We start from the raw sequence: 26,767 nt of genomic DNA, 5'->3' as shown, positions 1-26,767 counted from the left end.
TCTATTAACTGCATCGAGCAGTTAAGACAGCCATAGAAGACCAATGGGGAGCACATTTGACGATAGCAAGAACGCTGATAGCAAAAAGTTCAAGACTGCCATCGTGTGGTTGGCAGATATATTGATTGTTATACTGAAATCTTACATTATATGAAAAAAATTGGATTCATAAGCATTTGCATACAAAAATGCTTTTGTCCTCAATTGCTGGTTATGAGAGAAGGCAAGCATCGCAGGTGGTGGCAAAAAGTCATGTGGACATAGTGAATCTACCAGCACGAAAGACAAGGGCGACTTTCATGCTGTTAGATTCACTATGACACCAACTTGGCCAAATGTCTATCCTTCTCCAGTATATTTCGTGTAGACAGATGAGATTAGGAAGTCTGCGGGGACAAGTTATAGGGTTAATACTTATACGTTACAGCCATCTTTCGGTTGATAAAATCAAAACAGCATGATAGAATAAATCCGATTAAAAATTATTTAGCGGTCGCAGGTGGATACAACACATTATGTCCATCATAACAGAGAAGAAAATATGCAACAGAAATTAGGTGTCAATAACAATTAGCTGTCTTTGAAACAATTTTTTTTTAAGTTCAGTCATTAAGAACTTTCGGTGTAAAATTGATCAAGTCTGGAATACGGCGTCTCTGCTTACTTATTAGCCATAACAAAATGTAGCAGGAGGCACATAAGTAAAAATAAATGTTGTTTCACAGGAAACTTGTGCCCTGTGGAAAACACATTCTTTCAGGTTTATTTATGCATTTTTTCTCGTTTCCATTGTCTGCATGAGGCGAAGCGTACAGAACGAAGTCTTTGTCAACTACCTTTGATATTATGTGTTGTGTTGAAGCTTCCACCTATGGGAGAACCTGCACATACTTGCTGTGCGCCCACATCGCAGGGCCCTGCTGGTGGCTCGGCCGCAGCAGCGGCGGCCGCGCTCTCCCTTCTCCGTTCGCGGCTACCGGGTGTCTCAGAGGCCGAGTGCCGGCGTGCGCTGGCACTGGCTCGTGGCAGTCCCCAGCTGGCATTGCAGCAGACACAGCTGGCACGGCTCCAGGCGCTTGGAATCGCAGGGAGGGGGGAATGCGAGGCCGCCCTGCGAGCGTTCAATTGGGACGCCGACCAGGCCGCTTCGCACCTCCTGGACACCAAGGACAGGGGCACGTGACCGGCCTCCTCCGGCTGACATCGTTTGAGCAGTGCCACTGCTGCTATCTGAGGGAGCAGGTCCTCTCTGAGGCCATATCTGTGGCTGTAAGAATCTTTCTGGTCTGTACAAAAGAGCCTTAGCAACGATACCTTTCCTCAATTACTGTCCACATCGAAATCGAGAGTACTGCCAGAGTTGTTAAATGCGCGTGATCACGCTGCTGGACTCAGTGCAGAGATGACTGTGCATTTATGCGTGGCATCAAAGGAATGGCAAACAGTATGCTTAACAGTGTCGTTGAGCAGGCTCCCAATAGCTTGGATAGTTCCAAATCCCCCATTATTGAAAATTAAATGTGAAGGAGGAATACTTTTTCACTGATAATTCTCAGAGGGTCTCTGCGGAAATGTCATTTGTCGCAATCATCTCTGTCAAATGGCTACTGTCAAAATGCCCTGCATTTAATCCAGTATCTCCTCGTGATCACGTGTTATCCCTTAGAATCTCGTACAACTCAAGCAGCATGTTTTACGCTCAGATCAGTGTGGTGATTTTTTTTGTGGCTGCGACCTGTTAGTTGCTGGTATTCTTGTTGGTGACAGTGATAACGTGATAATAGGCATAATGTATGATTTGTTTGTGCATTAAATATAATGCATTAATATATCAAACTTCCACTTAGATGATCAAGCTGTGCTGACTGCTGTTGGCTATGAACTGCTGTTTTCATTTGATAAGTATGGTTTGCATAAAGAGTGGATAAAATAAATTTTAAAAGTCAGTTAGTAAAAGAATCTCAAAATTTCTTACTTCTGCTTAATGGTCAGAGCACAAGAATTAGCCTACATGGCTTTAAAAACTAATTTCCAAGCATTATTCTTTTCCTCTCTCATTAAAGGGACACGAAGAGCAACTCGCTTCATTTATTGTTCTCACTAAAAATTGATTCCCTCACTCTTTCTGGGTGTGTTGACGTTTGTGTGGCAACTAAAGGTGCATTTATAATTAAGAAAATTAAATTCAAAGATAATCGTACGGCCTGATTCAAACTTGTGACCTCCACATTGAAAGGACTGGCTGCTTGTGTTTTTAAGTGAATGGTGCTGTAGCCCCGCTTCTGGGATCCGCGCCCAAAAACCAGCGTAGAATCTCACATTTTACGTGCGAAATAGGCCAGTGATGGGGACACCTGCATTTTTTTGTTCTTTTCTAGGTAACGAAACCTTTTTTTTTTGGTGAGAGTGGTCTCTGTAATTAGAGCTTAGTGCCCAATCGTTACAAGCCATCTTCAGGTTGTCCTTATTGTCTTTTTAAAAAAGATGTTCAGTTGCACAGTGGCAGCTCATCCTTTTGATCCTAGCACTCTTAGGTTTTCTCTTGAGTCTTTACTGTGAGTTTGACTGAGGTCTGTTATATTGCACCCTGCTAGGGTGTGTGACAAAAAAACAAGACCTAACGGTAACTGGAGAGAATATGTATTTTTATTGGTACAGTGGACTCTCGTTAAACGGAACCTCAAGGGACTGGTATGTTCCGTTTATTAGGAGTTTCGTTTACAGAGAGAAGGTTCAGGATTTTGCAATCCGTTCCACGGTGCTTGGTTCCGACGAGACAGGTGTGCGCGCAGTTGGCAGTCTCCGCGGAAGCGGATCTCAAATGCAAAATCTAGATAATAAAGAGAACGGTACACTATGGGCACAAACTTTATTGCACAAAAGCAGTAAGCAGTGAACTTTTTTTCAAAGCACTACAGAAATTAAAAAAAAATGTCAATGGTCCACTTATTCTGTGGAAATCAGTGGGAACTGCAATTTATTGGTTTGTGAAAAAGAACTTTATGTTTCCTTGTTTCAGCTCTCGCAACCGTTTTCTTTGGATGGCGCCACCCATACTAGACAGGCTGCTCATTTCTGCAGAATTTTGGGGAGACGTCTTGCTCGCCAGTCCCCGCATGCTGTCGTGTCTGCAGTGGCAACCTCCCCTGAAATGGCACGACACACTATGCCATTCCGATCTTTAAATCTCGTGAACCACCTTTTGCTGCACGAGAAACGTTCGATGCCGAGCTACAGAACAAATTCTTCTGCTTGCGCGTGAATGAGTGGCCCGCTGATCGGAATGTTTTCACTGCGGACTTTCCGCAGCAAAACCACCAGGCACTTCTCCAGATCTTCGTAGTTGGCCACCCGCAGTCGTTTTCTTTGAGGGCCAAAGCGGGACGTCCCGAAAGCCTGCTGCAGCTTATCCTTGTCCTGAAGAATCGTCGTGAGGCTGCTCTTTGGGGCAGTGTAGTTAGTCCCAAGCGCTGTTTTTGTGAAGAAACCACTCTCGAAGTCGTTAATTATCTCCACCTCCCTTTCTAGCGTAAGGGCATTGTGAGGTCACTTCTGCGCTGCCATCGGATGCTGACTTCGCGACGAAAGGTTGCAGACGGCGCTCAACAGCAGATGTAAGGCTTACGCCTAGCTGAACAGAACTGCAAGCACACTGTGACAGAAAGCGGGCGATGCGGTTGTAGCATGCGAGAAAACCGGAAACGTCCAAAGGCGGATAACGGAAAGAAGGAGGGAGGAGGCAGTGATGCGTACCGGGATGAGGCTGCGCGCTCACGTCAAGTTGCGGTTTGGGGTCTATTTTTGGTTCCGTTTATATGGTGGTCGGAAAATTTTTGTTCCGATTAACGAGATTTTTTTTTACATTGCCTTAATACAAAACCAACCAACTGTGAGGCGTTTGTTCCATTTAAGCACTGGTTCCGTTTAACCTGCTTCCGTTTATCGAGATTCTACTGTAATTGGTAGATTCTGGTGCAATTCAAGAGTTGCAGATTCAACCAAACAACATTGAGGGCTGCCTGAAAAGAACACTAGCTAGCATCATAATACTTAAGTACAGTGCTGGTTCACACCAAATGCAGGGAATATAACTGATATGCGTGCCATGAAATCACCTTGATCGATCACTGTCCTTCTTGTGCTTTTTTCCTGCACTGCTGCTATGTTCTATAATCTGAACTCTGTGCATGATTCCCTGTTTAGTCTTTCACAGCTGCCTTCTGTGATGATTGGTGGCTAGGCATTTACCATTTATGAAATTGCTTTACTGTGCTGTGTGTAGTTGACTACCTATCAAAATGTTGGGGCAGAAAATTCTACCTTGGGGCTTACTGCGTGATGGTTTGTACTCATTCTGAGCAGCTGTTTCTCAAGTCGTGTATCTTAGAACAGCTTGGAGTGAAGAAAAGGCAGCTTTAAATTTGCTCGCAGCTTTAGTTAGCTGCTCGTTTTGGTTTACTGAACACCTGTTAAATTCTGTAAATATATGAATGTATTCCAGCAGTAACTTGTGAGCACATGTGTACTTTTAATCACCATGTAGGCACTGGTGGTCAATGTTTTTGGAACACCATGCTTCGTGGTACCTAATGGTAGCAAATGCTATAGAGTGCAAGCGTGTTACATCGACGCAAGAATTTTTTTCTTTTCCTAGCCAGAAAGGACAATCTTCAAATTTGACCAAAGATTGCTGTGTGTACACTTTATATCACAGTAGTGTAAGAATGTATAGCTGTCAGTGTGAGGGAAAAGTAGTTTGCAGACTCTTGCACACTAGTCTGTGTCTCGATTGCTTGGCTTGTGGTAGGGCCTGAGCTTTTAGGAGTGCATCGGTCATAGACATCCATTGTGGTCTGTATTCTTGAGGTCCAAAACCACCTCAGGCATTGGAAACAACGAAAAAGAGTATGGAACACCACCAGAGCATGTTTGACAGCTGTAAGACAAATGAAACTATTATAGTGTTCCAGACTGGCTTCACCGTTTGACTGGAAGTTTACTTGAGATGTCTCTGTACTTGGAGGAGCTTTTTATTGTGTCATTTGCCAGCTGCTATGGTCAAAAAGTGACACCTCGAGTAACATTTATGTAGGTCTATGTATTTGTGGAGCAACATTTATGTAGAAATATGTATTTCTTGTACAGAGCATACAGAATCTACTACTGGTGCTGTCGGCAAGTGCTTGATGTCAGCTTCATGTGCGGGGAGCAAGATTTCACATAAGACCACATCATTGCCATTTCACATGGAGGTGTATCATCCTGCTTTACAATCATGACTTGTGTGGTAAATACTTGCCTTGGCATTTGTACTTGATATTTACAGGTAACTGAAGAGTTATCAACAACACACTTAGACAAGAATAAGAGAGTGCTGTGCCTCTGTTGTTTCTTCTTTCTGATGTCAGCATTTTGCTTGCGAGTTTTTAGCTTCTAAAAAGCTTATAGCAGCAAATGGTACGGTATAATGTGTCTAACTGACCATAGGTCATTCTTTTTCCAGAAATATCGTCGATAACCTGAGCTGTTAGTTTACTACTTACACCAAACATGGTCAGCTCCCCTCAATGCTAATAATTCTGTTATTGATGGCTGTCATTGCCATCATTCCTAGGATTGATTAATCTTGTCACCATCTATTCAGTGAAGGGTACAATTAAGCAATGGGCAGTGCTTTCCTTAATGAAGGTCCACTGAATGCATGCCAAGGTAAACATTTCTCATGCTCCAATTTTATTATGGGCCAGTTTATATTTGATTAATCTTTCAATGTGCTCGTGATGCTTTCAACCTAAGAGCAGAACCTACATTAGTGGCTGACCTCTGCTTGAATAAATATGAAAGTTGATTAGGGTGGAAAAACACAGTTGAACATTACCGTAGAAGCAAAACATGCTATTGGCAGTTTCTACTTCAAGGGGACAAGTTGGCTCATCAAACTTGTAATGAGGCTAGAGTAGAAAGTAAGCGCTGTGTGCTACTCTCCTTGCTAGACACAATTAAGTAATAAACACATTGTTCATGCGCATGACAGCCAGTGGATAACGTGCACACTGCTGACTGAGGAGGGCCTAATGCAATGCGGTGCAAGTTTTTCATTTGTATGGTGGCGCAGTTTATTTTTGGATAAAGACATAGCTAAGCTTATTGTTCCTGAAAGGTGACCGCAAGGTGTTTACCTCACATTTCTTCACTCTGTGTGACCTTTGAAGCTGTTCTGTTTATCAAGCAAAATTGTTGCCACATGCACGTACACAATCTATATGGCGGCATCCAGGTCTTCTGGCTGCAAGATAAATAGCAGTTTGATTTATGGTGTTTAAGGTCCCAAAGCCACTCAGGCTATGAGGGACACAGTAGTGGAGGACTGCGGAGAATTTCAAGTACCTGGGGTTCTTTTACGTGCACTGACATATTGTGGTCAGCTTCATCTACATATTGTTCTATGTTTGAGTATAGCGGTGGAATTGAAATGGCCAGGTGATTTGTGCTAGCCATTTATAATAGCTGACAACAAGGTCATTGTTGGGAAAACATTACACATGACAGTCATTTGCAGTTCATAAGAACCATAGGTGTGCATTGAATACTGTATTGGTCTTAAAGCTATGTGTCAAAGGGGCAATGATGTGGCTCACAATATATGAAGCCTATATACCTGGTGAGTTATACATTCATATATATTCAGTACAAATAGTACTCATGTAACATGCACATGAATATAGTTTGTGTGTTGTGTGAGGCAACTATACTTATTTACAGTGTGTGCATGATTTATGGAACCTGCACTTCATTTATGCTCAGGGTAACCGAACTGTTCCATACATCTTGTTAATAGCCCTGTCTTTTCTTTCATGTAACATATACATTTACTTGTTCAAAGCTTCTAACAGTTCTGTGCTCTTATGTTCACATGCTAGCAATGCTAACGCATCAAGCCACTAACGTGTATATGAGTGGTGTCATACTTTGTTTTTTGTTTACATAATATTGACAATTGCCACCTCAGTGGGCACTTGATTTCAGTCTTGCATTTATTGTTTGTTATCTGTTATAGTTTTATTCCATTTACATTCTAACATTGCTCGTGCTTTGTTTCATGATGGATTGATGGTGGAAGTGCTGAAAGCAGCTAGACTTATAACTGGGAACGGAATTCCCAGAAAGTGCAGCTCAATTTTCTTCTGACAAGCCAGCCCATTTATATACATTCACAGGATTTGCAGGAAATGCAATTGCATACAAGCAGCGATTCAAGTGACTCACTGTTATGAACTCTCAGTGTGCTTTGATACCCCGATGGACACTCCTCCCTCATCATGCCAGTATCTTTGTGCCTTGACACACAGAGATACAGTGTACAGCTTTTGTCAAAAGTCTTCAGGCCACATGGCTTGTTCTTGAAGCTCATATTCAATATTTAGGGCAACCCCAAAGACCGAAAGATATTTAAAGGTGAAGATGAGGGTTCTCCTCATCATATAGAGAATCGGAGCCTCAAGGGTGTCATAAGTGCCCCACTACATGGCTGGAAAGCAACCCATATGGCGTGAAGACTGTACGTTTCTACACCTTCTCTGCACATGTTTGTAGATACACTGTGCTTGCTTGAAAAAGTTGCAGGAATTATGCCTCCATTATGTAGCGTGAGTAGTGTTCTGAGTGGCTGATACCTCTTTAATGACAAAATAATATTTGTATGAACTGTTTCATGTATAAACAGTCAACTGTTGCTGCTGTTACTTTCTGTGTTAGAACAGTGTTATGTTAAAGCTATTTATTTTAATCAAATATTTATGGACTGCTAAGTTTACAGCACAACATCTATCTATATTTACAACTATCTTCCTTGTTGCGTGTGCTCAGAGCTTTGTATGGACTGAAATGAAAACTGAACAGGAAGTGCCCACGCATTTTCTGCCCTTGTATCTGCCTTGCTGCCACTCATGAATCCAACAGAGATGTGCTAATAACCAAGTTCTGGCAGAATCTCACTATTTCTTAGTCTCATCCTATTTTGAACTCAAGGCTGTTGCTGTTTGTAACATGCCCAACTAATTCATAACTTCAATAATTCAGTTTCATGTGCTTTTGCCTATGCCACTCAGACTGTCATGGTATTGCCGGGAGCAATAGTGGTGTATACCTTTCGAGCTTCAATTAGACTTATGTTGAATTCCAATCACAGATTCGGAACACTTTCCAATCAGCCTCTTCTGCTCTTTTTAGAGCAAATCTGTTTCATTGGAAGATTAGGACAAGTCGCCGTGCTAGGATTGCTCTGTGCAGCAGTCTGGACTCCTCTGCTGAAATCGGCGGATTGGACCAGAAGTCTGCGTGATGTGGGCATGCTTCCTTCCAGCTGCCGTTCTGTAGTAGACGCGCTCGCGAGTGGCATGGTTCGCGAGCGCCACCTAGCACGAGTGTTCTAAACGTGGATTCAAGGCATGTGCTCTCCGCTGGATGTAAGCGCTCTGTCGCGGAGAGGGCAGCCCGCTCCATATTTGTGATTGGAATTCACCATTAATTCCTGGGCCTTTTTCCGGCCGCACCTGCTGCCGAGAACAGGTGAGGAAGTAATCGTTTATATCGAGAGGCATTTGACTTTGTTGAGGCCTTGGATATCCAGTTCGCCATGCAATGTCTAGGCAGTATAGATGCACTTTTCTTTTGCTGTGGGCAACAGACTTGTGTCAGCAGGAGAAGAAGGTGATGGGAGGATATCATGATGTACAGTTCACTCCGATGGCAGAAAATTGTAATGACAGCAAGAATTGCCTGAAGCAAATAAAATGTTGAGGTTAAAACACTTGACTTAAAATTGCGATCTGACAATGGTGGCATCTTTGTGGATGAAAACTCGGTAAGCAATGTTATTTCCTTGATTCTGACTCTTGATGAGATGCAGCTGGAAAAATAGTAATTGCAGTGGCTGACCCACCAGCTGTCCTTGCAATGTCACTATCGTGATTAGTGCATCTGCATAAAGTTTGTTTATGCTGGTGGCTCCTTCCAGACATGGGAGCCTTTTTTGATCTCATGAATTTTCCTTGCTTTCTGCTAACATTAGCAAGTATCCTAGCAGGTTTAGTTTCATCATTGCATACGCAATATGGGATGTGCAATCAGGCACTGTGTTTATATGCCATGGCTCTTATGTGCCAGATGGTGTACTGGACCGGGTTTAGCCATTTCTCCCACTATAGCTCTTCCTCATTGTCTTGGCTTTAGCACATAGATTATTTAGTGCCAGTTTCTTGGTGACGGTACTGCGATGATGCATCCCTTTCAAAAACAACCGCTAATGTTAAATGTAATGGATATGTCAGCTTCAGATGGCCGTTTACTTCATTTGTGTGTTCAAGACTAGTAATCCTAAAATGCTGCACAAGCCTTGAAAATAATGTTTTTTGCCTCTCGCTCTTTGCACTGACTTTCAACCTGTAGTAGTTGCATTGGATATTTAAGATCACCTCAAGGGCTTCCACGGATGAAGGTGTGGTCAGAGCTGTTAATGGTCACTGCACACAGGCGAAAGAGAACTTCCGAAGGGCACTGCTTGTCGCTATGTGAGGCAGTTAAATAGATGTCCAAATGTGCTATTATAATACATTCCTGCTTGTGTGAGCTTCATCATAAGCATTTGCAATGTCCTCTAATAAAACTTACCATCACGTTTCCTTGACGATATGAAACACTTTCTGCTCCCCTTTCTTCTGCATTCCTTGTTAAACACTGTATGGTCACATTTTGTGTGGCTGCACATGGGATATACACTAGCGGGACCGGTGATGAGCGGAGTTGGTATGATGTGTGCTCCAAAGACCCTAACAGAAACAAACCATATGAAGCTCATTTTGTTTGCTCTCATCTACCTCTAAGGTGATTTCGTAAAGCCGAGTGTGTTCTGTGTGATGTAACCAAACGGCAGCTGCTTGCGCTGCTCGAGCTGTATTTTATCAGATTGTAATATATTTATTGAATACGATGTAAAATTGTGTCTGCGTTTTCTTCATCTTGTCAGCATATGAGAAAGGCCTTTTCAGCTCTTCATGAAGGCACCACTATGATATTTACATGGTGCGGGCAGAGGCCTTGGAGTCTCGCTGCTGCCTGTCCATGAAGGCAGCATATATGCTATTCATCTATGGTGGCCTGAGACGTTTATTTTTATTTCTTTTTCTGTCCTACCACAGTATTTAGCCACAAAGGCAGCTTTGCAGCATGCTAATTAGCACATCTGGTTAGAAACGGAAGAGTGCGTAAGCACTTGGAAGGCAGAAAAGCCGGTCAGATGTGTGTCTGGCATGGCTTTACAACTTGGCAGCAAATAGTGCCTACAGGTTATGGTAATTACCTTACGGTAATTAAACTCGCTGACAGTTTGCCAAAGCCCACAAGCCTGAACTAAAGAGTCTGCACGTGTACAGGTGAGGTTGTTTTCGAGTGACAGCAGATATTCTCCACAGGCCAGTGCTTATAGCTGCTTTCTTTGGAAAGAGAGCGTTCTGCTGTCATGCAAATTCTGCTGTCATTCTTACAGCTTGTGCCGAACAACGTTGTCAAAATCGCCGCAAATTTGGTGCCTAAATTGATAAAAAATAAAGTTCAATAAAGGTCATGTATTTTGTACAGGGAAGTAATGTTTGCACTAACTACACTCCAGGAGTTGACCGTATCTCCAATAGCATGCTTCGCAATTTGGGCGATCATTCGATGGCCCAGCTCTCGGGGTACTTCAACACATGCTGGTAGGAGGGCACCCTTCCGCATTCCTGGTGTCACGCAAAATTCTTATTCATACCCAAGCCCCACAAACCCCTTACACCTGCAAATTTCCGTCCCATCTCGCTAACCTCATGAATGGGCAAGCTTTTCGAACATGTCGCACTCGCCCGACTCACCCAATACATGGCGGAGCAGGACCTCTACCCGCGCAGCATAGTAGGTTTCCGTCCCCACCTGTCGGCACAGGACGCCATGCTCCAACTCACACAGGACATTTTCGACCCCCTCATACCGGGCCACACAAAAGCTGTCCATCAAGCGATCATGGCGGCCTTCTCCCCCTTAAGCATAGCTGAACGTATGTACAGCTATATATTCAAGCATCCCTTACTAACCGCATGGCCGAAATTCACTTCGGTCTCCACACATCCCGCCCACACGCCCTTAGTGCGGTTGGTAACCCTCAAGGGTCTGTCCTCTCCCGTTTTCTCTTCATTGTGACTCTCACCCTCCTCGCTCGCAAACTACAAATCATCCCTTCACCTGCGGCATACGCTCTATGCTCATGATATGCTATTGACCACCTATATGGCAGGGATGGAGACAGAGAATACTCTACAGTCGGCAGCTACCCTCGCCCAAACACATGCGTGGAGTATCGGGCTCTCATGCTCTCCGGAGAAGTCGGAGCTCCTAATACTCCGCCCAACAACCCGAAACTGCCCCACAGCCCCCATAACCGAGACACTGGAAAACCGGTACATCCCGGAGGTACACACTCTCCGGGTACTGGGCCTCCAATGGGAAAACACTCACCATCCAGAAACTCAAGCAGACGGCGGTGCCGATATCCCGCCTAATCCGCCGAGTTTCTGGACACCACCGAGGCATGAAAAAGCATGATCTATGTCGTCTCATTCATTCCTTCGTCCTCAGCCGCTTTCTCTTCACGCTCCCCTACCTGAAACTCCAGGGCAGAGAAATCTCCACCCTGGACGTCATAATCCGAGCAGCATTTAAGACAGCACTACACCTACCCTAAATACCTCAACCGAAAAACTCCTCCAACTATAGCCTACACAACACGATATGTGAGCTTATCGAGGCCCAGCGACAGGCACAATACATACATCTCGCGAGAACCACCACCGACTGACACATCCTCCACACCCTTGGTATCCGCATACCAGCCACGGATCTCACACAGCTAGCTTCAGGTCCCCCACCACATTCACTGCGAACTAATTATTAAACATATCTCCAAAAACATGCACCCCACCTACCATGAACCCCGCCGCAGAGCTCGCGCACAGGCGCTCCACAAACACTATGGCACGGAACTGTATGCCGTCTAGGTGGATGCCGCATGCACAGGCGAGGACGCGGTTTTAGCCATCACGAACCCCTCCCTTCAACTGATTGCCACCCTTCACATATCCCCCAGTGCCACTTCTGTGGAGGCTAAAGAGGCCGCCATTGCACTAGCCATCACGTGCACGGAGGCCCGGTATATACTGTCAGACTCTAAAACTGCCATAATAAATTTTTCTCGCGGGAGAGTTCACGTCCCTGCATTTCGCATACTGAACTCTTTAGCCGCGCACCCGCCCCGCCACATATGGGTGCCAGCTCATATGGGTGACTGCCCACTCCGGGAATCCCGGAGACGAAACTGCCCGAGGTTCTCTCAACCGGGCACCGTCGGCCTCCGATTTAGGGTTCTCACTGGAGCGCATGCATTCATTCAGTGAAGTGACGCAGGCCTGCAAAGCCGAGCGTCGGCTCTACCCCCCACCCCATCCTCCCTCGACAATTATCACTAGACACTTTGGAGGCGGCTCCAAACACGCTTCTTGTCCTACGCTTACGAATTTCTCCCTCCCTTGTCGATGTTGTTGGATCCAGATGTTGGCGTGGAGTGGTAGAGGGCGGGTCTCGTGAGTAACCCGGGGGACGTACATCGCGACTGGTGAGTTTCGGACAGGTGTGCAGGTCTTCTGACGTTGACACTTGGAAGGCTTTTCTCAAGAAGTTATTTATTACAATATGTACACACCGAAAGAGCGGCTATCCGCTTTAACTATACACAAAAACTCCCGCAACTCCGGACCACCGTCGGCCACCACACGGCCAACCTGTACGGCCGCCGCTCAAGGAACTCCCGCCTCCAACTCCGCGGCCCCGGAACCACCCCCGGCCACATACGACCGATCTTTCCGGCTGCCACACACCAACCTCCTGCGCTCACCTCTGCGCGCACTCATCTCCTTGCATTCCCGCCAAAACTACATCGTCAACCAATAGACAATCCTGCCGCCAAAACTTACTCTGTCGCAGCTAATAGGTGACTTTCCCGCCACCTTTATTTTCAGATGCGAGATGTCACAACATAATATCACAATATCAATATACAATATCAAACGATATCAAACACACGCCTCGCAACGCAAAAGAAAACCACTCAATATCGAACCCACGCCTTGCTGCAAGCTGCCGTGGCTATAACTATAGAAGATACTACAACGAGAGGAGAGAAACACAATTTACAACACACGCGTCGCTGTTAACCGCTCTGGCTAGCTAGCAAGAAGGTTAAGGAAAAAAAACGCACAGCGCCGGTCCACCCGAGTCGTCCTATTGTCGTCTCGTGTTTGAGACCGGCCGACTTCAGAAAACAAGCCATTCGAGTGGCAGCACAGGTAATTGGCGCAATATTGGAATCGTATTGGCAAAGGCCGGCCCTACAAAGGACCAGGATCGAACCATCCTGTTGCAATACGGGGCCGATTACTTGTGCTGCTTGGCTTAGGCCGAGGCACCCGAAACTCGCGCGCGACGCCGTTTTGAGAGCCTTTCCCTTTTGTCGGCGCGTTCCCCTGCTCCCCTGCGGCGGCACTCCTCACGTTCTACCACGACGTACGTAAGCTGCGTCGTGACTCCTCCCCTTATATACGCTCGCGCTATCACCAAGTCCACACAAACCCCTCTGCCACCAGCCCAAAGTTCATCTCGACCATATACTTTTCCTCTGCCCGGCGGATCCTCCCAAGCGGTGACTGGGGACGAGGCTTAATTGGGAGACGCTTCGAGGACCCGGCCAAGCAAGCCATCGCCGCAGGCCGGGCTGCCATCGTCATGAGCCTCCGGGACATGAACGTTTGAGTGCAGTGGGGCCATGTGGGGTCCAAAGGATCTGCGTGTCCTAAATTCCCCTGTGTCTAATAAAGTTTTCACCGCCACCACCACCACCGCGGAAAGGGAAAAGAAAAAAAACAAAGGTGGGACCAGAACGCACAGCGGAAACTGAGCGAGGTGAGCAAGCACCTTATGAAGCCGTGGAAAGAAAAAATGCGAAGCGCATTCGTGCCGCAGTTTCGTTCGAAGGAAGCTTTTATAACTTTAGTTTTTCAGCTTCGTATGTCACGTACTTCACTCTCCACACAAAAACTAGGCTGGACAAGAACAACGCTATTTTGGGCCGTTTGCTTAGCGCCGCGCACACGATCCGCTCTCTCGCGCGCAAAACAAGTTTCACAACGGCGTACAAGCGCGAGCAAAGAGAGCAGAGCGCGCGCGCCCTAAACAAGGCCTGAGTCGCTTTGGGACGTTAAACCCTCATAAACCATGAACCTAAGCAAGGTCCTCTGTTATAGGTGGTAGCCACATGCAGTGGCCAGGCCGGTTAGCTTGGCAGCGCTGCTGCGCGCTCGCGTGAGGCTCGCTGCGGCTGGCACATGTCTCGTGCTCGTGCCGGTAGTCGCCTGGCTGGAATAAACCTGTCCGGTTGGCGTCTCAACATGGTGTTATCAGTAACGTAATTCCCACAGTAAGTCCAGCCGGGGCTGCTTCCTCTCGCTCGGATACCCATCTACTGTGGTCACGTCACAGCAGCGTCTACGGCCTGGATTACGCGGCCAGAACATGGTGTCCTTCGTCATTCAACCGACCGAGGCCTTCTGCTTCACGACTCCCGCCGACTGGCTGAAATGGAGGAAGCTGTTCGAGCGTTTCTACACGGCTCCTGGTCTCCGCGACAAGTCAGGGTCACACCAAGTAGACACGCTCCTTTACTTGATAGGCGACCAAGCCGAGGACGTCTTCGGAACCTTCAAACTCTCCGGAGAGAAATCCCAGAACTTAGAAGTCGTCCTGAAGCAGTTAGACAGCTACTTCATACCGCGGCGCAACGCCATTTTTGAACGGGCACGCTTCAACACGAGGGTCCAAAACGACGGCGAATCCGCGGAAGACTTCGTAACTGCACTTCACACGCTTTCCAACCGTTGTGAGTACGGCACCCTCCGAGAGGAACAGGTTAGAGACAGGTTGGTCGTCGGCATTCAAGACCAGAAATTGCCAGCGAGACTGCAACTTGATGCTGATCTTACTCTTGAGTTTTCCAGGCAGGTCGAACGCGTACGTCAGCAGTAAGCGGAGCTTCACCCCGAAATGCTGACCGTCGACAAAGTTGCATCAGGCCGTCAGCAGGTCAGGCACCCCACAAACGTTACTCACGTCAACGACGGTCGAGAGCACTGAATCAAGGCCACATCTGCGTCCAGCTGACAGCGTTCCGACATCGTGTCGTTGGTGTGGAAAAGAACGACACCCGCGTCCACTGTGGCCAGCGCGGACACAGGTATGCAAGGGCTGCCACAAGAGGGGCCACTGGGCGTCTGTCTGCGTATTACGCCGGATTGACATCGTTAATGCATCAGGATGTTGTTTAGTAGGCAGCGCAAAAAAACGGACGAGGTAAGGAGTAGGGGGCACAAAAAGACGTTCACGAGTGCTACTACAAACTGTTCATTCATGCTGTAGTACAGGGGATATATAAGAATGGAAGGGCGAGCATGCACGTCAGGACCCGACAGCGAAGGTGCATTTCTCGGAACCGTCTCGTCCTTCGATACGTCGACATGGGAGGCAGCCATCTTCGTGCAAGGCATGCTGTAAAATTCAAGATCGACACAGGCGCCGACGAATCTACTCCCTCGCTGCATACCAATTCCGCTCTACAAGAAAACAAGGCTTGAGCTGCAGCGAATTGAAAATATTGGCGTCATTTCACCTGTTGATGGACCAACTGAAATATGTGCTCCTATGATGGTAGTCCAAAAACTAAACGGTGATTTTAGAATCTGCGTGGACTTCACTGAACTTGACCGTTACGTCCTGAGAGAGTGGCATCCGATTCCGTCCGTCGAGCATACACTCGGCCTGCTTTACGGGGCCAAGGTGTTTTAGAAGCTCGATGCAAATTGAGGATTCTGGAAGATACCACACAGTGAAGACAGCAAGAAGCTTACTACCTTCATCACGCCATTCGGGAGCTTTTCCTTCAACAGGCTTCCATTTGGTATCGCGTCCGCTCCCGAGCACTTCCAGAAGCAGATGTCAAAAATTCTGGAAAATGTCAGCAGAGTTGTGTGTCATATGGACGACATGCTTTTCTGGGGCTCAGACGAAACAGAGCACAACGAGACACTTCACATCATTCTTCAGCAACTCTAAATGAGGCAGGTGGCAGGCTAAACGAGAACAAGTGCCTGTTCACCTTGACCAGCTCACATTCCTAGGTCACAAGCTTGACCAGCACGGAATCAAACCCGACGAATAAAAAGGTTGAAGCCATCTTAAAAATGACCAGCGCGTTGTAAAGGCTGCTCGGAATGGCTACATATCTTTCCCACTTTGTACCCAACCTTGCGGACCTGTTCCAGCCGCTTACTTGTTCTGTGGTCAAAAAGCAGGAATTCATTTAGGACATTCCTCAACAGCTAGCGTTCGGCAAATGGAAGCAGCTACTTTGATCTAGCTCAGTGCTAGGTGTCTACGATCCTGCTAAGGAGACAGTGGTCAGTGCAGACGCTTCTTCCTTTGGACAAGGGGCAGTGATTCGACAGAAGGAGACCATGCAGTGGCAAGTTTTCGGTCATCGCTTACGCCTCCGGGCTTCTATTCGGCACGGAGAAACGCTATGCGAAAATAGAGAAATGTTCTTGCCTTGGTTTGGGCTTGCGGAAAATTCAGTGTCTATCTGGTCGACAAGCAATTCACAATCGAAACAGACAAGCTGTTGATACCTATTATTATGTCAGAAAGCCTTGGTGACTTTACACCGCGGTTACCAGGACCTAAAATGCGAATGATGAGGTACCGGTACGAAGTGGTATATGTACATGGGAAAGAACTGCTCGCAGGCCGCCGCGGTGTCTTAGTGTTTATGGCGCTCGGCTGCCAACTGGCCCGAAAGACGCGGGTTCGATCCCGGCCGCGGCGGTCGAATTTCGATGGAGGAGAAATTCTAGAGGCCCTGTACTGTGCGATGTCAGTGCACGTTAAAGAACCCCAGGTGGTCGAAATTTCCAGAGCCCTTCACTACGGCGTCCCTCATAGCCTGAGTCGCGTTGGGACGTTAAACCCTCATAAACCAAACCAAAGAACTGCTCGCGGCCGACAAGCTTTCCAGAACGCCTCTGCAGGAGACTGGCGACATAGAGCTAGAAAGCGACACCGAGGCTGTTTTTTTTTGCGCTGGAAAACCCTTCCCATCAAGCAAGGACTGCCTTGAGTGGCTTAAAGAATCCCAAAAATCAGATCGCGTGTGCTTGTATCTCCGAGAACTTTGCACTAAAGAACGGCCTTCGCGTCGAGATGTACCCCTAATAATAATAATATTAATAATAGTAATATAATAATAATAATAATAATAATAATAATAATAATAATAATAATAATAATAATAATAATAATAATAATAATAATAATAATAATAATAATAATAATAATAATAATAATAATAATCAATCGATCAATCAATCAATCTTTATTTTTCGGTGCCCAGGAACAACCCAAAGGTCTTGGTGCTGGTACACCATTCACAACAACAACAACAACAACAACAACAACAACAACAACAACAACAACAACAACAACAACAACAACAACAACAACAACAACAACAACAACAACAACAACAACAACAACAACAACAACAACAACAATAATAATAATAATAATAATAATAATAATAATAATATAGTAATACTAGTAATAATAATACTAATTATAACGTCTTTATTCCCATTCTAATACAAGGGAAAGGGACCTCAGACGAAAAGCTGCAAAGCAGTCGCTTGAGAGGGTCTGAGGTCACACACATAGACATGGCATACAGCATGTGGTCAGGTACGCGACATAAGTACAACCATGGGGCGAGACAGAAACAATGCTCAGAAAACAGGCAATTTAACAAAATGACAAAAAATATTGCTGCACTTGCACTCTACGATAGCTTGAATTCGCAAATTCAGCTTCTACGCGTTCGCCTCAACAAAATGCATTTCAAACTCTTTAGGGCGCAGTGTGTGAACAGGTGTATTGCATAGGCATTTGTTTAAAATGGTTGGCATGAGAAAGTGTAATGTCTGATTTCCATAGTTTGTTCTATTACGGGGGACAGCCCATTGTTCCTTAGATCTAGTGGCGACAACTTTTTCCTTCAATGTAAGTTCGGCAAGAGATTTCAGAAATGAAGTCACGACAGGAGGTGAAAACCTTAGATGGTACATTAGTCTGTATTCATATATAATATTGACTGATCTAATCCTATATTCAAGGAAGAAAGGACGGGTGTGAGCTGTGAAATTAATTCCAGCAATATACCTTATTGCCTTTTTTTGTAACAAAAATAATATAATGAGGTTGTTCCCCAGACCAGATGGCAGTAATTTAAATGAGTGAAATAGGGCATGATAAATGGTCAGTTTTAAGCGCGTGGGAAATTCAGATCGACCTCTTGAGAGGAAGCCAACTGACTGCGATAGTTTTTTAATAACGTATTTTACATGCCCGTTCCATCTCATGGTGGAATCGAAGACAATGCCAAGTGACCTGAAGCAGTCAACCAACTGTACACAGTGATTTCCAAGGATTAGGTGGTCGGTCAGTGTAGTATTATTGTTCACGGGCCGAAACAGTCCATCTTTTGTCTTCCTAGTATTTATCGTTAGCCCATTCACGTTGGACCATTTATGCAACTCTCTAAGGATAACGTTACCTTTGCTTATGAGTTCGTCAATAGAGCAGCCATTTAGAAAAAGGCTAGTGTCATCAGCGTGCAAAATGTAATCGGGTTCATAATTTATTTTATTTAAATCATTAATATAAACATTAAACACGAAAGGCCCAAGAAGACTGCCTTGAGGGACGCCACAATGAAGAATCTTTTCAGCAGAGATAGTGCCATAAATGAAAACAACTTGCTTCCGCAGGCTTAAATAAGAAGAAAACAGCGGGTGGCATGATCCTCGAAAACCATATGCTTGCAATTTGTATAATAGAATATTATGAATACATAGATCGAACGCCTTAGTGAAATTTGATAATTCCTAGTGTTAGGTTTTTCCTTTAGATGTTGTGTAAAATAATTTCTTTTTGCAAGAGTAAGGCGGACTCAGTTGATTTACCCTTTCGAAAACGGAACTGGGACTTTGATAGCAAAGAATGTTTGTCAAAAAAGTTTACCACTCTTTTAAAAATATTTTTTCGAGGGCTTTCGATCTTGGTCCATCTCTTCATTGGGTGCACCGGTGTACGCAGGGAGAGGGTACGAGGATCCCAGATCGAGGAATTTCCGTGCAAGTTCTGCAATGAGGGCTTCGTTGTCCCTTTAGACGTAACGGTTGAGGAACTGAGGGCGGAGCTTGACGTCATGCGCAAGAACACCGCTCCTGGACCGGACCAGATAAACACCAAGATGCTCTTTAATATGGATGACATCTCTTTAAGAAAATTAGTGAAATACTTTAACACGCAGTGCTGGCACAAGGGCCAGATCCCCGACTCCTGGAAATTGGCTTTAGTGCGATTTATTCCCAAGCCCAATAAGCCATGCGATATTGATCATTTACGACCGATCTCCCTGACGTCGTGTCTGGGTAAACTGTTCGAGAGGGTCGTGAACGCCCGACTGAAGCGACTCCTGAGGAAGACTGATATCCTCCCTGACACGCTGTACGGGTTTAGAGAAAAGCTGTCTACACAGGATATTCTCCTCCGTATCAGAGAGGATATTCTGGACAACCCCGGTAGATGTCAGGTCAAGGCCATCCTTGCGCTCGATTTAAAAGGGGCATTTGACAATGTCAACCACCAGGGAATACTGGATGAGCTTAACAGCGTCAACTGTGGTGACCGCACATATAATTACGTGAGAGACTTTCTCTCCAATAGAAAAGCGTCAATAAGTATTGGTGATCGGACCTCCTCTCCGTTCAACCTAGGTTCCAAGGGCACTCCGCAGGGAGCGGTCTTGTCTCCGCTTCTCTTCAACCTGGCCATGCGTGGGCTACCAGAGAAGCTAGACCGCATCCAAGGCATTGAGCACGCTATATACGCCGACGACATTACGATCTGGTGTTGCAGCGGTAATGAAGGGGAAATTCAAGGCCGGCTTCAGGAAGCAGCGAATGTCGTGTGCCAGCATGCGGCGAGGTATGGGTTAACGTGCTCTCCCGAGAAATCAGAGTTACTCCTGATCGACCGTGGCAAGAGGCAGAATACGGGGCTTTTGCCGTCCACTCCCTCTGTCGCCATTACGGTCCAGGGTATGAGCATTCCGATCAAGAAAGAGATCAAGATCCTGGGAGCCATCATACCCAGCGGCAACACTAACACCACTACGATCAGACAGCTCCAAGCCTATTCCGAACAAGTCTCTAGAATGCTACGCCGGGTAATCAAGAAAAGAAATGGGCTAAGAGAGAAGGAGGCCCTAAGATTAGTTCAGGCTTTCATTCTCTCTAAACTAACATACGCCACCCCGTACTTACGGCTTAGCAAAAAGGAAAAAGACCAACTAGATGTTATTATTCGAAAGGCAGTTAAGACGGCGCTGGGACTCCCTTTATGCACATCCACTAAGCGCTTACTACAGCTGGGGATCCATAACACCATCGACGAACTAATAGAGGCCCACCGTGTAAATCAAATTGTCAGGCTCTCAACATCTAAGCCTGGCAGGAAAATATTACAGAAGCTGAGAATCAGTCCACCCCGGGAAGTCGCTGACAAGATCGACATGCCCATGCAGATGAGATCACACATTACGACTCACCCCATACCAAAACGCATGGATGAGGAATATAACAGAGGACGGAGACTAGCCAGAGCTAGACACCTCTCTAAGCGCTGGGATGGAAACAAGGACACGATCTACGTCGATGCGGCTGGACCCGCTAACGGAGTCGCGGCAATTGCAGCAGTTTCACCCCGGGGAGATATCATTGCAAGCAGCCTTATCCAAGCGGTGGATACCACATCGGCTGAAGAAGCAGCTATCGCACTAGCGATATCAAAGAACAGCGAGGCAACGGTTATGTCCGACTCACAAGCAGCGGTACGCAATTACCTCAGAGGCCGCGTTGGCGCTCCGTGTTGGGAAATTTTGGAAAGGTCTAATCCTTCCAACATCCAGATCTTCTGGACGCCAGGGCACCTCTCAACGACGGGCAATGAGGCGGCCAACACAGCTGCTCGAGCTCTCCTCCTCCGAGCATCTGGCACGCAGCCTCTCTCTGACATAGTTGACAACCCCTCACCCTTACTAAGCTACGCAGAAATTACGGAGTACTATAAGATCACAAGAAGGGAATATCCTCTTCCTCACAAAACCCTAAGTAAATACGAAGAGCACATAATCAGGCGACTACAAACTAATACTCTGCCCAATCCTTACCTAATGAGTAAATGGTACCCAGAAACCTACAATTCGTCCTGCCCCTTCTGTGGAGCAGTTGGCACACTCTTTCACGCGGTTTGGGAATGTCAAGAAAACCCAGACTTGGACAGCAATCCCGATCCGACTCATGAGCGCTGGGAGGCAACCCTTCATAGCCACAGCCCACTCGACCAGAAATTGCTGGTTGAGAGGGGCCGGATTATGATGGCGACCAATGGGTTCTCGTACTGAACCCACCCAGTTTTTGTGCTCTGAATAAATGTTTTTCCTCCTCCTCCTCGAGGGCTTTCGAGAACAGAGACAAAATAGAAAGGAGGCGATAGCTGGCTGGATCATTTTTTTTCTCTGCCCTTAAAAATGACAGATACTTTAGCCATTTTTATTCTTTGATGGAATATTGTTATGAAGACGAAGAAGAGTGCAGTGGCGCGGGACGGAGTGCTCGCGCTAGGCCCTTGAGCCATTAAATCTTATCTTCATTCTGTCATCATGTCGTGTTTTCCTTGGCTTGCCACCACGTAACATTTGGTGTGAGGTGCTGGGTTCTCATCGTCATCCTAGTCCCCGGAGCATCGCCGCCTTCTGCTCGCCTTCGTCGTCGGCCGAGGGGACCTGGGCTCCGCCGCCCGGCTCAACCCCAGCTCGAACTGACCAGAACCGACCAGCCGCTTTTCCCCGCCCCGTCCCCAGCCCCGAACACAACTCACGACGACCAGGACCTGACGTACGATGACCCGACTACGACCCGAACCAAGACGGCACCCCCGCCCAGGCTGTGCGGCGATCCCTCAACCCTTGACCTTCGGCAGTGGGTGACCGACCGCTGGACCTGAAGCTCCGGGGGCAACCGTCCACCAAATCATCTCCTTCATATTTGTGGCAAGCCTTTCATCTTCTTCTATCCTTCCTGATCATCCTCATCGTCACCTCACCATTCGTAATTCAAGCAATCGATCGGGACGATCGCTCTGAGGACCGGGGTCATGTTATGAAGACGAAGAAGAGTGCAGTGGCGCGGGACGGAGTGCTCGCGCTAGGCCCTTGAGCCATTAAATCATGTCTATCAATGTGCTGTACCTTGAAGCCCGCATTCCGTCTCTCTTATCACGACTTCAATTTTTAACTGTGCAAACTTACCTCAGGATCTATGAATCCCATTTCCACCGTTCCCAAAGCATTTTCTGTTCTCAGCCGACTTCCTTTTTTGGTGTCCCCTGGTCTCGTTTCAATTCCCCTCAGGTAGTGTTTGTGCAAAGATTACTTCAGCCTTTAGATGTAAACATTTATGATATCCTTCCTGCGCTTCGGAATGGGCCCACTATCCACATTGTTTTCGACGGCATATTCCCAAAAAATGCAAAACTTTTGCCACCGAGTATTCTAAATGGTCTTCTAGAAGATCATCTGAGGACCCTACCTACAGATATAGCAATAGCCACTGATGCATCGCAATGCAATGAAAAAGCAGGTGTGGGAATATTTTGCTCGCATTTAGACTGGTCCTTTTCTCTGCGCCTTCCAGATTTCACCCCTATTTTTCAAGCAGAGTTTCTAGCAGTTGTACTTGCTCTACGCAAGCTAGACCCCTCTGTTACAGCAGTTGCAGTAATTACTGATTCTTTATCTTTGTGTTCGTCCCTCGCTGCACAGGCTGACGGTCCCATTTTATCAACTTTCTTATCCCTAGTTCCTCCGCATTTGAGCCTTGTTCATTTAGTATGGGTTCCCGGCCACAGCAGTGTGACAGTAAATGAGATTGCTGATAATCTCGCAAAGGCTTCCCTCAGCGGCCCCGTGTTGCCAATCATCCCGGCTAGAGCCTACATTACAGCATCTAGATTTCGGCGACGTGCGTTTTTAAGCACGCAAGACACATCACTTTTAACACCGGCGGATTATGAGCACCTTAAATATTATTGGAACAGGAAAATTTGTTGCTCTCGGCAGCTTGAAGTATCACTGACGAGGCTACGCTGCCGCATCCCCCCTCTAAATTTCTATTTACACAAGTCAGGTTTGGCGCTCTCTCCCCTTTGTGCATTTTGCCGTGAGCCAGAATCTATTGAACATTTTTGGCTGTATTGTCGCCGATTCAACTCACTGAGAAAAAGGTTGCTGGAGGAGCCCTTGCAGCATCTTGGCCTTAGTTTGAGCAGCCCGCTCTTGCTATCATTTGGCGCCACCACGTTTGGGTTCAGCCACAGATCTGTTTGCACCGCTGTTCAAAATTTCCTGATAGAATCTCACCGACTGCCTTGCTAAGTGTTTCAACCTTTTCTTTTCTATCAATTATTACATTTTGACTAAATCATTAATATTTAATCACTCTCTTTATTATTATTCTTAAAATTTTAAAATCAAAACACTCATTCCTTTTCTGTTCATGACGAAAAATTCACCGGTGATATGCTCCTACGTGCTTTTCCTTTTTGTTAACAGCGTTCAGGTGAATAGCCACCCGATTCTTGGCCGATCCCCGAGTGTGGGTATGTGCCATCTTTTGATAGGCTAACAACAACAACAAATCATATCTTCATTCTGTCATCATGTCGTGCTTTCCTTGGCTTGCCACCACGTAACAATATCGCGCATGAAATCAATAGATTAAAAATAAGAACTTGACAAGGGGCTATAATGTCGCCTACAAATTCGATAGGTCCTATTTGGAAACCATCATAATCAGTGCTGGAAGTTGATTTGAGATTCATTTTAACAGTAAGCTCTTCTTTAGCATCTGTTATTTCAAAGGCGATTGACTAACTCACTCTGTTAGAGGCATAGCTGAGAGCTTCCGTTGGGGATCCTGACGGGACAAAACTTGTAAAAAAGGCATTAAACTTCTCAGCAAGACCACTGCCCGAGACAGTGTTACAATCGATCGTCAGTTCTGCTAGGTTGGTGTCTCGTCTCTTATTGAGCAATGTGTTGTTTAGAACTGTCCAAAATATTTTCGGATTATTGCTGCTGTTGTTAGACTATCCTGGAACTCTAGCTTTGCTCTCTTAAGTTCTTTGTTTAGCTTATTGCGATCTGATTTAAAAGCTTTTAAATCGACAGGATCACGAGTAGACAGAAAGCGCTTTGCTTTTACGCTTTGTCATTTTTGAATGGAGAGGTGTAACCCAAGGTTTTCGAAGTTTAGCTTTGGACACGTTCGTTCTCCACGGGAAACTGTTCTTGCAGATGTCCTTCAATATCTTTATAAATAAGTCGTACGCAATGTCAGGACGCGAAGCTGAGAGAACGAGAGACCAATCAGTGGCACGCACACATTTACTAAATACACTAAGCGACTCGTCATTAATACACTGGTAGGAGAACTTGCGGTGTTCAGAACTGTTTAAAGTTCTACATGACAAGGATGCAAATATTTCATAATGATCACTCAGATCGCATACAATGGTTGACTGAAGAGGCAACGTCAGCAATAAAATAATCAATAATACTACTACATATGAGGAACAAGTCCTTGTTGGTGTGGCAATCAAATGCCTAAAGCGGTTAGAAGGAATAATAGATTCAAAGTGAGAACTCGCACTCGACTCATCAGACGTTATTATTAAAATCTCCTCCTACATGATTAGAACGTTATTATAAGCAAAAAGAGTCCAAGAGACATTTAAAAAATTGAAAAATTCGTTTAAATGTTCCGAGGGTGGTCTGTGAACATTTGAGACCAATCTGTCATTAATGTTAGCTGTAAGAATTTTGTAATTAGCAGAAATGACAGAATAATCTCGCTGCAAACTTGTCGTAAGACCCCCCCCCCCCCCCCCTCTCTCGTGACGGTCGGTTTAGGTACAAGCATTCATAGCTAGGAAGCTTCATCAAGTCCGTTGCATACACAGCCCAAGTTTCTGTTTATAGGATAACATCAAGGCTACGCTTAATGTTTTGAAAGAAATAAAAAAGCATCATCAGACTTCTTACACAGTGAACGAACGTTTAAATGGAAAGCAGAGAAACCATTTGTGATTTCAGTGTGGTAATTGATTTGATGAGGCAGAAGAAGGCCGAAGTACTTCATTATCAGTAGCGTTCCTACAGAGGCAGCTCAGCAAGATCGGCTTCAGATCGAATAGCGATAGCGGTGTCACCCTGCTTCCTCCTGAGAAGCACCTGACCATTCGAATGCCAGGCAAATGCGTACCCAGATAGCTTAGCCCACTCTTTGCCCGTCACCAGAAGGTTACAGCAGTGCTTCGTCATATTTTCTGAAATGAATGGATCACTGTTTGCAAGCCTTAGGGCCTTTGCCTAGGAATTTTGCCTTTCTTAGCGGGCAGTCTGTGTACTGCTACTACATCTTGTTCCTCAAGGCGGACATGGTGTACTTGAGCTACAACTTCGTGGATGTTGAAAGTAGGTCTTCTTTGTCGGTTTTTTCAATGCCGTGGAACTCGAGATTCAGTCACCGATTACGCCATTCAAGTTCGTCAACATCTGCTTACAGCTGAACTAAACCTTCACAGTCACTGCTTTGTTCTAGGTTGTGTAGTAGTGCTTTGAGTTCTTTCGTTTCTTTTTCTTGCGTATCAAGCCACACTAAAAACTTACCGAATTCATCCGAGAGCTTCTCGATCGATCTTTCTATTCTATCGACCTATTCAGGGATGCAGAGAAGACAGTGTAGCTTCATGTTCATGTCTAAAAGAACAATTCTAATATCTTCACCGGCTGAACCACTTGTTCCAGCATGACAACCTTTTGGCTTCCCTGGTTTGCAAGAAATGCACTTCCATGACTTCCTAATGGGTTCTCCATTACTTCTCAGCGTCTCTTCGAAAATTCCGAAGTGAGATCCTTCTACGAGCATCGTCAACAGCTCGCCGTAGAGGACAATCTATTCCTCTACGCAGCCCGTGTCGTTGTCCCACTCACGTGCAGGAAAGAAATTTTGCGCCTTTTGCACGAGAGTCACTTTTTTTTTATTCGAGAAGTGTTCCATGAGGCATAAGTTGAAAAGGAAGGGGGGGGGGAATGCACGGGATTGAAAGTTAAAAGAAGGAGCGAAGAACCGTTGCGCTGAGGTAGTCGCACAGGTTGCTAATGAAACGGTTGTCGATAGTCCACTTCACGTAGTCACTTTCGCGGTTCCACCGCAGGCCCACTTCCCTGAGGAGCCGTTTTCTGATAGCAGCCGTCGCTAGGCACGTCCATAACAAGTGCCGCACATCACAAATGTCCAGTGCAGCGCTACAGTGAGGGCACCTGTCAGGTGCTGGCAGATCTTTGGCACGCCACCGATGACGGACAGATGGTGTCAGAGACGCCCCTGCCCGAATCCGGCGCACG

The 26,767-nt window shown here is 46.0% G+C and overlaps 1 protein-coding gene across 2 annotated transcripts in view; it reads left to right on the top strand.

Annotated features, from left to right (window-relative positions):
• The window catches only part of Ack (activated Cdc42 kinase), a 65,632-nt gene extending 55,642 nt beyond the window's left edge, over positions 1-9,990 (top strand). Inside the window, exons 8-9 of one of the 2 annotated variants that reach the window (XR_013306789.1) lie at positions 914-1,269; positions 3,020-3,094. Coding sequence is in view for 1 of the 2 variants with exons in the window: in XM_077629434.1 (XP_077485560.1) it covers positions 914-1,183 (270 nt within the window). In the remaining variant the exon portion in view is untranslated. Of the gene's footprint in view, positions 1-913 lie in introns of both variants that reach the window. The other variant, XM_077629434.1, reaches the window with a different exon arrangement.
• Positions 9,991-26,767: the final 16,777 nt, after the last annotated feature.

This window comes from Amblyomma americanum, chromosome 7 (genome assembly GCF_052857255.1).
Source record: "Amblyomma americanum isolate KBUSLIRL-KWMA chromosome 7, ASM5285725v1, whole genome shotgun sequence".
NCBI classification, from domain to species: Eukaryota; Metazoa; Arthropoda; class Arachnida; order Ixodida; family Ixodidae; genus Amblyomma; species Amblyomma americanum.
Note: the sequence above shows the minus strand (reverse complement) of the source record. Positions and strands in the feature narration are given on the sequence as shown.